This window comes from Geospiza fortis, unplaced genomic scaffold, assembly GCF_000277835.1.
Source record: "Geospiza fortis unplaced genomic scaffold, GeoFor_1.0 scaffold237, whole genome shotgun sequence".
Classification (NCBI taxonomy): domain Eukaryota; kingdom Metazoa; phylum Chordata; class Aves; order Passeriformes; family Thraupidae; genus Geospiza; species Geospiza fortis.
The window spans coordinates 2,231,717-2,242,925 of NW_005054319.1; the positions used below are offsets into that span (position 1 = coordinate 2,231,717).

An 11,209-nucleotide genomic window follows, 5' to 3' on the forward strand; every position below is an offset into this window, starting at 1 on the left:
GGGTCGAGCCGTGGTGGTGGCCCGAGCTGGGAGAGGGCTGGGGACTAAATGCCTTGGTGGGGGATGGAGGCGTTTTCTGAGCCTGTGCAGGGAGGAGGGTGAGGGGAGCAGGGTCTGAGTGAGAGCGAGGAGATGGAGACAAGAAAGTTGTGTCTCTTTTTTAAGGTGCTGAGATTGCTGCCTGCAAACTTAACAACAGCATGGGGGTCTCCTTTGCTTAGAGTATGGGAGGTGTTTGCCTGAGAGGTTGTCAGGATCAGCATTTATCAGTGGAAAGCAAGGACTAATGGCATATTCCCAGACATCCCTTGCTCAGCCCTCCTCGGGTCTAAAACCTCTGAGTCAGGGCTTTGGGCGATGATGACAGAGGATGCTCGAAGAGGATGCTCAAAGCAGAGGAATGCTCAGAGCAGAGAATGCTCCTCACCTCCGAGCTGCACCTCTCAGCATCACAGCTCTGTTCCTACGGGAAGAGCAAGCTCGGTTTTGCTTGCACCTTCCAGAAACACTGCAGCCCATTAATTCAGACCTGGGAAAAACTCCTTGAGGGGCCACTCTGCCACCTCCCGAAAGCAAATGGTGCTTTGACCTCTTCACAGAGAGCAGCAGGCACACTTTGACCCTTGGGACTGGTGGGCTGTTGGGTGTCAGTGTCTCCCCACACTTAGCAGGCTCAGGACCACCTGACCTTGGCAGAGCCCTCCTTTGCCGAGTTTGCCCGGTGCATCTTGGCTGAAGTGCAGATGTGATGCTGCAGGGTGCTGAGGGAGCAGGCTCTGCCCAAACCACAGGCATCAGGAGAGGGGGAAGCTGTCCTTGAGGCCTGGGCAAGCTCTCCCCCTCTGTCTCTTTCACCCCTTCCATCCAGCAGCAGGACAATGAAGTCGTACCAGAAGCTGACAGCAGCCCAGCCAGCAGCGTGCCGGGTGGAAGAGGAGGGGGCTGCCCCGGTGCCCTCCGGCCATGGGAAGCTGGCCCCGTGGTGGGTGGGCAGCGGGCTGCTGGTGGCCGCTGTTCTGCTGAGCACCATCACTGTCTGGGTGCTGCGGCAAGTGTCGGGGGGCTGGCTGGGACCCACAGCACCCCCAAAATGCCTCGTGGTCCCCGAGAGCCAGCGCTTTGACTGCTACCCGGAGCGGCGCGTGGTGGTGACCCAGGAGCTCTGCGAAAGCCGAGGCTGCTGCTTCATCCAGAGTCCCCCGCTGGCAGAGGGCAAGCAGGGGGTGCCCTGGTGCTTCTATCCCCCTGACTTCCCCAGCTACACCCTGGAGAGCCTCAACCAGACAGCGCTGGGCATGGTGGGGCTGCTGGTGCGGAGGGAGAAGGCCTATTACCCCCGGGACATCCAGAAGCTGAGGCTGGATGTGGAGTTTGAGACGGACACACGGCTGCACATCAAGGTGAGCTTCCTTCTGGCTGCCCTCAAGGGCCTGTGACTGTGCTCCTGACCCTTGAACCTGCCTTCCTGTAGGGGACCATCCCTCGCTTGGATCAAGTGTGGAATCTGCTGTGCTCCAGGCATGGCTGTGTGGAGCCAGTGAGCATCTCCAGCCCTTTGCCCTCTTGCTTTGCTGGTCTTTAAAGCCCTTTTTCTCCCTTTTGCAGATAACAGATGCAGCCAACCCACGCTATGAGGTTCCCCTTGATGTTCCCCGGGTGATGAAGAGAGCAGAAAACCCCACCTACAGTTTGAACTTCTCCTGGGACCCCTTTGGGGTGCTGCTGCAGCGCAAGGCAACAGGGACAGTGCTGTAAGAAGCCACCTCACGCTCACACTATGGCAGTGGAGAGAAGCTTTTCTCACCCTAGTCAGGATCCAGCATGCTTCCTAGAGGTTTTTCATTGGGAAAGCCCATGCTGTGAGGTCTCCAGCCAATTATCACTCTTTGCCTTGCATCTTTTGAGAAGTGCTGACATGGGGATGTGGCAGCAGGTGGCTTCCTGGCCCTGGGCTGGCCACGTGCTTGCTCTGGCCATGGCAGGCCTGTGTGGGATCAGCATCTCTCCAAAAACTTCCCAGAGCTCCCAGGGTGCTACAGAAGCCAAAAATTGTGTAGATCCCAGCACATCACCAATAAATGATCGGGTGGCTCAGGAAAAATGTCAGAGAACAGTTGTGGCTTTGCCCTCTCCCTGCTTTTGGGTTTCCAATCTGTAGGGACACACACAGTTCCAGGCTTTTTGGGGAAAAGGACTGTGGGTAACTTTGCTGTGCATTTTCTGTCACCTCCACAGCTTTGCCCACACTCAGTTGGTGGCAAGCACCACCAGCTGGACAGTGTCTGGTCAGAGTGTGTTTTGGGATCCCATCCTTTCCTCCTCTTTCCCATTTGCTGGTGGCTGTGGTCCATTCTGTACTTGGGAACTGCTTATCAGTGACAGCAGGCTGAGAAACCCCATGGCCATATCACCTCAGTGGTTAAAATTAACCTGGGTGGAAACTTCTGGTGTCAAAGGGAGGGCTGTGCTGTGCTGGCTTGGGTTGGGCTGTGCCTTGTGTCCAGCCAGACCTGAATTTGCTCCTGGGCCAGGGTGTTGGGGGCTGGATGCAGGGTGGGATATGCTGCTAGACTGCCCCTTGAGATGCTTTGAGAGGGAAGAGATCAGTCATTGATGGACAAATGGATCCTAATGAGTCCCAGAACCCTCTCTTGACCCTCTCTCTTTCTTGATGTTGCCCTGGCAGGCTAAACACCACCGTGGCCCCCTTGATCTTTGCTGACCAGTTTCTCCAGATATCCACATCACTGCCATCCAAGTTCCTCTATGGGCTGGGGGAGCACCGTGGCAGCCTCCTGCACAGCCTGGACTGGAACACCCTCACACTGTGGGCCCGTGACGTCTCTCCCACGGTACATCTGCCCTCTCCCCGAGGGGGTGCAGGGGGTGAGGGCAGGAGTGCCACTCTCCTGTGCCTGGGAAAGCATGGCAGGGGTGGGCAGCAGCACTGGGAGAGGCTGATGAGCAGGTATGTGCCAGGGAGGATTTCACAGCAATTGCAAAATGCTCTTGGCACTCCAAGGGCGCTGGGTGTTTCCGCTCCACCCTGCTCCTCGTGCAATGTGTTATGGTGAGGCAGGAGGCTCCCCCCTCACCCAGCCCAGCTCAGTAGCAGCCCCTGGGCTGGAGGAAGAAGCAGTCTCCCACAGCCTGAAGCTCCAAACCTATCCTCATTCCTTGCCTTATGCTCCAGAGCAGTGACAGATGCCTGGTGAGGTGGTGGCAGCATGTAGAACTCAGAGTCATTTATTCCCCTTTAGTGACATGGGGCTCTCCTGCTTTGCCCTCTTTGCTGTCTGACTGGGCATCTTGCCTTGCAGGAATCATTCAACCTGTATGGTGCTCACCCCTTCTACCTGCTGATGGAGGAGGGTGGAAATGCTCACGGTGTTTTCCTGCTCAACAGCAACGCCATGGGTAGGTGTCCAGGGGACCCCAGGCCAGCTTGTCCATGGTGGAGGACCTGGCAGATTGGGACAGATGGGGACTGCTGGAGTGGCCAGTTTGGGACCTTGGGGTGAGAGGAAGGCGTAAAAAGGAAAGATGTGGTTTGATGGCTCCGTTATTGAGAGCAGCCATCTGTTTCCTGGCTACGGCGAGGCTCTTTAGCAACTGCCGAGCAGTTTAACCACACGCCCAGCTGCCGAGCTGCCATCAGCAAGGCAAGTCCCCTGCATGCAGCTCCATGCCCATTCCCCTGCTCCAGCACTGGGCACGGCTGGGGCACAGCCAGGGGTGCCATCTGTCATCCTCACTCTTCCCAGCTGTGCTGCCAGCTGTGGCCGTGGGATCTGCCCCTGTGTGCCAGCTGATAACACAGCAGCTCCTGCCCTGCCAGGGGCAGCACCAGGACCACCTGCACCTCCCTGCAGCTGCCTCTTGCAGCCAGCTGGGATGATGCTGCTCACCCCAGGGCTCTGGCAGCTCCAGCTGTGCTCAGCTCTGTGGCTGTGATGCTGCTGAGCAGGAGATGCAGCGACCTGAGCTGAGGTGAAAAGGCTGCTCCGTGTGAGGAGCCCTTCCCAGGAAAGGCCTGGCTCCCACGTGCTTGTTTGTAAAAGCAGCTCTCAATTCACTTAAGAGGGGATTTCAGAGGAGGACATGAAGGAAAGCACTGCACTGAAGTGCTTAGTCTTGGTCCAGAAGCTGGCATAGATTTGAGATTAAAGAGCAGATTTTCAAGATAGCATAAACCCATGATCTCTCTGGGCTGTGATGATTTAAGCTTCCAGACACCCATTTAGCATCTGCTGAGTGCAAGACAGGGATTTCTCTATTCTCCTGAGCATTGCCTGTGGTGCTGCCTGGGCCTCATTATAGGGGCTAAGGTCTGGGGGCTGCTCCCCAGTTGTCTCTACCTTTTTCTCTTCTCTTTCCCTTTCTACCTTCCCACTCAAAGAGGTGGCTCTGCAGCCTGCTCCAGGCCTGACCTGGAGAACCATTGGAGGGGTGCTGGATTTTTACATCTTCCTGGGGCCCGATCCCAACATGGTCATCCAGCAGTACCAGCAGGTGATAGGTAAGTGCCCACACCCCAACACAGCTCTCTGCAGGCACCTCCTTCATGCCCACATCCCTGTCTCACCCCAGATTCACCACCATCCCCAGCCCTCTCAGCTGGGGAGGGATCAGCATCCCCGGCTGTCCCATCCCCAGCCCTTCCAGCACACTGTGGTCAGTGATCACCCTTCATCCTCCCTCTTCCCTTACCTTCCCATCCTTTTGAGATGCTGCTGTCATCTTGGGAATCTCCATCCATGCTCCCACTGTCCCACTGCAGGTTTCCCAGCCATGCCCCCCATCTGGGCTCTTGGCTTCCACCTCTGCCGCTGGGGCTACGGATCCAGCAACAGGACCTGGCAGACTGTGAGAGCCATGAGGAACTACCAGATCCCCCAGGTAACCCCCAGCCTGTGGGGCAGGGAGTGCCCTCTCCATCACCCATTCCTGAGCCCCATCACCCATTCCTGAGCCTCTTTCCTGCAGGATGGGCAGTGGAATGACATCGATTACATGGATGGGTACCGGGACTTCACCTTGGATTCCCAGAAGTTTGCCTCCCTGCCCTCCCTGGTGGAAGATCTCCACAAACACGGGCAGCACTACGTTATGATCTTGGTATTCCCCCTCCTCTCCCACTGTGCTGTCTTTGCTGCAGGGATGTCAGACAAGGGCATAATGGATGCTCCTGGTCCCAGCTGGTCATTCCTGGCTCTGGGGATTTTTGTAGGAGGCCAGTTCCCAGTGCTGGTCAGGCAGCTGTAAACTGTGACTGGAAATCCCCCTAATGCAGGGACCTTGGAGACACAGCCAGGTTCTTGTGTCCTGTGGGTACAAGGATGGCCCTGACCCCTGTGAGAGAAGGAATGGAGGAACTGTGGGTCAGGCAGTTTAACTTGTGGGTGCTCAGCTCAGGTGCTCTCACATCCCCACAAGTGCTGGGATCTTGTGACCTAGCTGTGATGTCCCTTCTTCCCTCTGCAAGGAGTGGGGACACGGGTTCTGCTTGCTGGAGGCAGTGGGGAGCAGCAGGTCCTTGCAGGGGGAAGTTGGATTTCCTCCTCATTGAACTCTCTCTAGTAGCCCTGTCCATGACCCAACATTTCTTGCATAAGAACAAGAGTTCTTGTATTTGTCCCTCCCTCCCCAAAACACCGTAAGGGGTCCTGGGGACTTGCAGAAGTGGCATTTTAGAAATCATGCCTGGAAGTGTTGAACACAAGTTTCTCTTCCCCTTGGGGGGAAACAGCCGCTGTGTGTGGGCTCTGGCTGACCCTGTCTGGGTTCTTTTCTGGAAATCACACTGGTCTGGCCAGGGGAAGGAGCCGTGGTCTGCCTGGGGTGGCACTAACCCTCTGCTCCATCCCCAGGATCCTGGCATCAGCAGCACCAGCCCCCACGGCTCCTACTGGCCTTTTGATGAAGGCTTGAGACGGGGCTTGTTCCTCAACACCACCCAAGGGCAGCCACTCATCGGGCAGGTGAGGAGCTCCAGGGGGAAATCCCAGCCCAGAGGGTTGTGCAATACCAGGGTTGGGATTTCAGCACAACAGAGGGAAAGCCAAGTGGCCAAGGGACTTCTCTGGGATAATTGCCAGAGCCTGGCTCAGCCCTTGTCCTCCTTGTGTGTCCCCTCCTGGTGTCTTCACCAGTTCAGGGACCAGCCCCTGCTCAGCAGAGGAGCCTGTGGAAGTCATATGAGCTTAACAGAGTCAGCAGTGCTGCCTAAGGCTGATCATCTGATTTCTCTCCCTTCCTGTTTCTGGGGTGAGGGGAGGTTGTCTGTGATGAGCAGTGTGCCTCGAGACCTGCTCTGCAGCTCTTCCCTCCCACTTTGACCCCTCTGGCTGTTTTCTCCCACCTGCTCTCTCTCTCTTGCTGTCTCCAAGGAGGGAGCTTTTGGTGTAGCCTGAAAACACGGGGGAAAATGAATTGGCTAAAATTCCTGGAATGAGGCAAAGCACAGAGAAATCATGGCTTTTCCCTGCCATGTTCTTGGTGAGATGATATCAGGTCTTGTGCAAGTGAGGGCAGAGCAGCTCCATCAGCTGCCACTGCCCATGGCCTGTGGGCACTCCTCAGCACCTGGTACTCCTGGTACCATGGATGTAGAAGGGATGCTGTGTGTGTGTAACCCCCAGACTCAAAGCATTGGCTGGGTTTGTCTTCTGTCTCATTGCCTGTTTCACCCCCAGTTGAAATCCCTGGCGTGCTGTGGTGCCCTGTTCCCCATGGTGGCTCCCCACAAATCACCTGCTTGCTGAACCCATGGATTTGTGGCGTCTCCACAGGTCTGGCCTGGTTTCACTGCCTTTGCAGACTTCTCCAACCCAGACACACACCAGTGGTGGCTGGAGAACCTGCAGCACTTCCATGCCCACGTGCCCTTTGACGGCCTCTGGATCGTAAGTCCCTCCTTGCCCGTGGGTTGCTCCCTGCCAGCAGCTCAGCTCATGCCTGGTGTGTATCCTGGCAGGACTGTCCCTCAAATGCAGCTTTTCCAGGTCTACCACTAATCCCAGAAACACACATCTGAAATTGCAGCACAATTTTCTTTGCTTAGGACATGAATGAGCCATCCAACTTCATGGATGGGTCTGAAGATGGCTGCCCCCCAGGAGAGCTGGACAACCCACCCTACACTCCAGGTAGGGAGGGAGATGAGATGTAAAGCTGTGCTCGTAGGTACTGTGTGCTTTGAGATGGCTGCCAACTGAGTGTGGTGAAGGAAAACCATTTCTGAGAGACATTGTGTCTCTTTTACACCCTGAATGCCTCCATCCCTACCTTCATGTGCCAGTATCCATGTCGAAGCCATGCACACTTGTTAGGCCATGTCAGGGTGCAGGATGGGGCCATTTGCATGAGCTTTTGGCGCTGGTTGGCAGTGGCAGCTGGCTGTGGGAGGGCTGACCCAGAGCCAGCAAGTGTGGGGAGTCCATATCCCCTGCACCCCAACTGAGTCCAGCTGGGCTCTCCCTCCTGGCAGCCGTGCTGGGCGATTCCCTCTCTGCAAAGACAGTGTGTGCCTCAGCAAAGCAGAAAATCTCCGTGCACTACAACCTCCACAACCTCTATGGGCTGATGGAAGCCAAAGCCACAGCAAGGTACCTGAGCATCCCACTTCCTGACAGCCTGGGCATGGGCTGGGACAAAATCCTTCTCAGAGCTGAGCAGGAAAAGGATGAGGATTTGAGTGTGATCTGAAGTGGAGGAGCTCTGACTGCTCACAGCTTCTGGGATGGGAGTAACCCAGGAGAAGAGGGGAGCTGGCACTGCTCTGGGAGGAATAGGTGAATGAGGCTGGTCCTGCTGGAAGCCTTGGCCATACTGCTCAGACTGACTCTCCACTCCTCTGCCAGCAGGCTGGAATTCTCCCGCAGCTGTTGTGGGATAAGGCAAACCCCTGGCGGGCAGCTCTTACCTTCTGCCCCCAGCTCTGCTGTTGTTTTCCAGCGCCTTGATCCAGATCCGGGGGAAGCGCCCCTTCCTCATCTCCCGCTCCACCTTCCCCAGCCAGGGCCGCTACTCGGGGCACTGGCTGGGTGACAACCGGAGCCAGTGGAAGGACATGCATTACTCAATCCCAGGTGGGTGGCACAGAGCCCCTGCCAGCACTCTGCTTGTTTGGAGGTGTCTCCAAAGCTGTGCCCTGCTGACTGTCCCTGCCCTCAGGGCTGCTGAGCTTCAGCCTCTTTGGCATCCCTCTGGTCGGGGCAGACATCTGCGGCTTCTCGGGCAGCACCTCGGAGGAGCTGTGCACCCGCTGGATGCAGCTCGGCGCCTTCTACCCCTTCTCTCGCAACCACAACACCCAGAACGAGAAGGTCCAGGGCAGGGTGCCCAGGGAGAGGCATCCTAGGGCTGGGATGTGGGATATGGGATGCAGGATATGGGATATGGATGGGGATGCAGGATATGGGATTTGGAATGGAGGATGCAGGATATGGGATGTGGAACTGGGGATGCAGGATATGGGATATGGAACTGGGGATGCAGGATATGGGATGGGGGATGCAGGATATGGGATGTGGAATGGAGGATGCAGGAGGTGGGATGTGGAATGGGGGATGCAGGAGGTGGGATGTGGAATGGAGGATGCAGGAGGTGGGATGTGGAATGGGGGATGCAGGAGGTGGGGTGTGGAATGGAGGATGCAGGGCAGGAGGTGAGGTGTGGAATGGAGGATGCAGGATATGGGATGTGGAATGGGGGATGCAGGAGGTGGGGTGTGGAATGGAGGATGCAGGATATGGGATGTGGGATGCAGGATATGGGGTGTGGGATGGGGGATGCAGGAGGTGGGACAGCTGCTGACTGCCCGTGCCTCCCCCAGGCCCAGGACCCAACAGTGTTCAGCCCCGCAGCCAGGACAGCCATGAAGGACGTGCTGCTGACCCGCTATTCCCTCCTGCCCTTCCTCTACACCCTTTTCCACCGTGCCCACCTGCAGGGGGACACTGTGGCCCGGCCCTTGTTCTTTGAGTAAGGCCATCCCCACCGGGAGTGGGGACATGCTTGGGCTGAACCAGGGAGATCACGCAGCATCTCCATCCCACTGCAGGTTCCCTCAGGATGAGGCCACCTGGGAGCTGGACAGGCAGTTCCTGTGGGGTCAGAGCCTGCTGGTAACCCCAGTGCTGGAGCCCGGGGTGGACTCAGTCACAGGTTATGTCCCCCAAGGCACGTGGTACGACTTCTACACGGTGAGGAGCATCACAGCATTTGGCCAGGGGCTGGCTGATCCCTGCTTGACCCTCTTGGGGCTGTGGGTGGGAAGCCCTGGCTGAGCCCAGTGAGCCCTGATGGAGGGAGGGTTGGGGATGGCTGCCCTGCAGACCCCTGCCTGAGCCCTGGTCCCTCACACCCGTGTCTCTCACCGCCTGCCCAGGGCTCCTCAGTGAGCAGCAGTGGGGAGATGTTGAAGATGTCAGCCCCTCTGGAGCACCTCAACCTGCACATCCGGGAAGGTTCCATCCTGCCCACCCAGGTGAGTGCCCACCCAGCCCCTCCCTGGCTGCTCTCCACAGTGTGTGTGTGTCCCCCAGCACCTCAACTCCTGCACCCAGTGGTCATGGCCCTACAGAACCCATGTCTTTGAACCCCAGAAACCAGGAACCACCACAGAGGCCACCCGAGGGAACCCCCTGCGTCTCATCGTGGCCTTGTCCTCGCATGCCACTGCCTGGGGTGACCTTTTCTGGGATGATGGTGAGAGCCTGGACACCTTTGAGAAGGGCAACTACTCCTACGTGGTGTTCAATGTCACACAGGTGAGTTGTGGTGGGGAGGGCAGGAGTGGGGGTCCCCTGGTGTGTGGTCACCTTTAGCTCAAGCTGTCCCCTCCTACAGAACATCTTCACCTCCACCGTCCTCCATGCCACCACCGAGGCCACCAAGGTCACCGTTGGCACACTGAGCATCTTTGGGGTGCAGAAGCCGCCCAGCAAGGTCCTCCTGAATGGCCAGGAGAAGCCCTTTTCCTACCTGGACAACCAGGTACGGCCCCATTTCAGAGTGCCCTTTGCTGGGTGGGGGTCTCCATCCTGAGGGTCTCCACCCTTCCTCCTCCTCCAGGGTCACAGTGTGACCAACGAGGGGGTGAGGACTCTGTGTGGCTCTCCTGCCATGCCAGGGTTTAGGGGAAAGCATCCTCCATTTCCCTCCTGTCAGGGCTGTACCCCAAAATGTCTCATTTTTCCCCACAGGTTCTCAATGTGAGTGATCTTGGCATGAGCCTCAGCCAGGGCTTCTCCCTGCAGTGGCTGTGAGCAGGGGGCTGTGGGGTCACCCCCACCCCACCAGGACACCCTGCTGGGAGATGCTCAGTGCTCCAGCCCCTGAAGCCGGGATGCTGCCATGGAGGGGGCACTGGGGACTGTCACCTGCTGCTGCTCGTCCCCCTCCAGCACAGCTGGGGACAGGGGGTGCGGGATGGGGGCTTGGCTGCTGGGTGCCCCCTGCATGGTCCTGGGTGGGTGCTGTGGGTGGAGGTGTGGGTACCTGCTGTCCCCACTGCAATAAAGGCATGTGGAGAACTTGTCCTGGGAGCATGATGTGGGGACAGAAGGGGTGGCATGGGGGAGAGGGGGTGAGCAGCCAGTTGCTGCTGTTTTAGTCCTTGACCTCAGTTCTCCTGACTCCATCATCCTGGTTTCAGCTGCTCAGTTTTAGCCCAGATCCAACACCCTCAATTCCAGCCCCACATTCCACCCCTCCAATTTCAGCCCCTGACTCCAGCTTCCAATCCCACCTCCTTGATCCCCCTCTTTGATCCCAGATCCCCCAGTCACAGACTCATTTAATCTGGAAAAGACCTCTAAGACCAAGTCCGGCTGTGAACTAATCACTTTTTCACACACCATGGCACTGAGTGCCACGTCCAGTCATTTCTTGAGCACCTCCAGAGGCGGTGACTCCCTCACCACCCATCCCAACATGTAATCCCCCTTTCCGTGAAGAAATTCCTCCTGATGTCTGACTTAACACTCCCTGCTGCTGCCTGAGACTATGTCCTCTTGTCCTGCTGCTAGCGGCGTGGGAGAAGAGACGGATCAAGCACAAAAAAACATATTTTTAAAGAAGATATTTACATATTCCGCCCCTCGCAGCCTCTCTGACCTCGGGCTGCCCCGGCGGCCCCGGCGCTGCAGTTCCCCCTCCCGCCCGCCAGACGGCGCTGCCCGGCGGGGCGGGCCGGGCGGTGCCG

At 57.5% G+C, this 11,209-nt stretch overlaps 1 protein-coding gene across 1 annotated transcript; it reads left to right on the forward strand.

Moving 5' to 3' along the window:
* Positions 1–870: 870 nt before the first annotated feature.
* On the forward strand, positions 871–10,541 carry LOC102044562 (lysosomal alpha-glucosidase-like). The gene is made up of 19 exons (XM_031056590.1): positions 871–1,400; positions 1,606–1,751; positions 2,687–2,852; positions 3,321–3,417; positions 4,400–4,519; positions 4,781–4,899; positions 4,987–5,118; positions 5,871–5,981; positions 6,792–6,905; positions 7,064–7,148; positions 7,490–7,607; positions 7,957–8,090; positions 8,176–8,327; positions 8,837–8,985; positions 9,065–9,206; positions 9,392–9,490; positions 9,609–9,773; positions 9,853–9,999; positions 10,209–10,541. The coding sequence occupies exons 1-19, from the start codon at positions 879–881 to the stop codon at positions 10,269–10,271; spliced, it is 2,781 nt and encodes a 926-aa protein (XP_030912450.1). The 5' UTR covers positions 871–878; the 3' UTR covers positions 10,272–10,541.
* Positions 10,542–11,209: the final 668 nt, after the last annotated feature.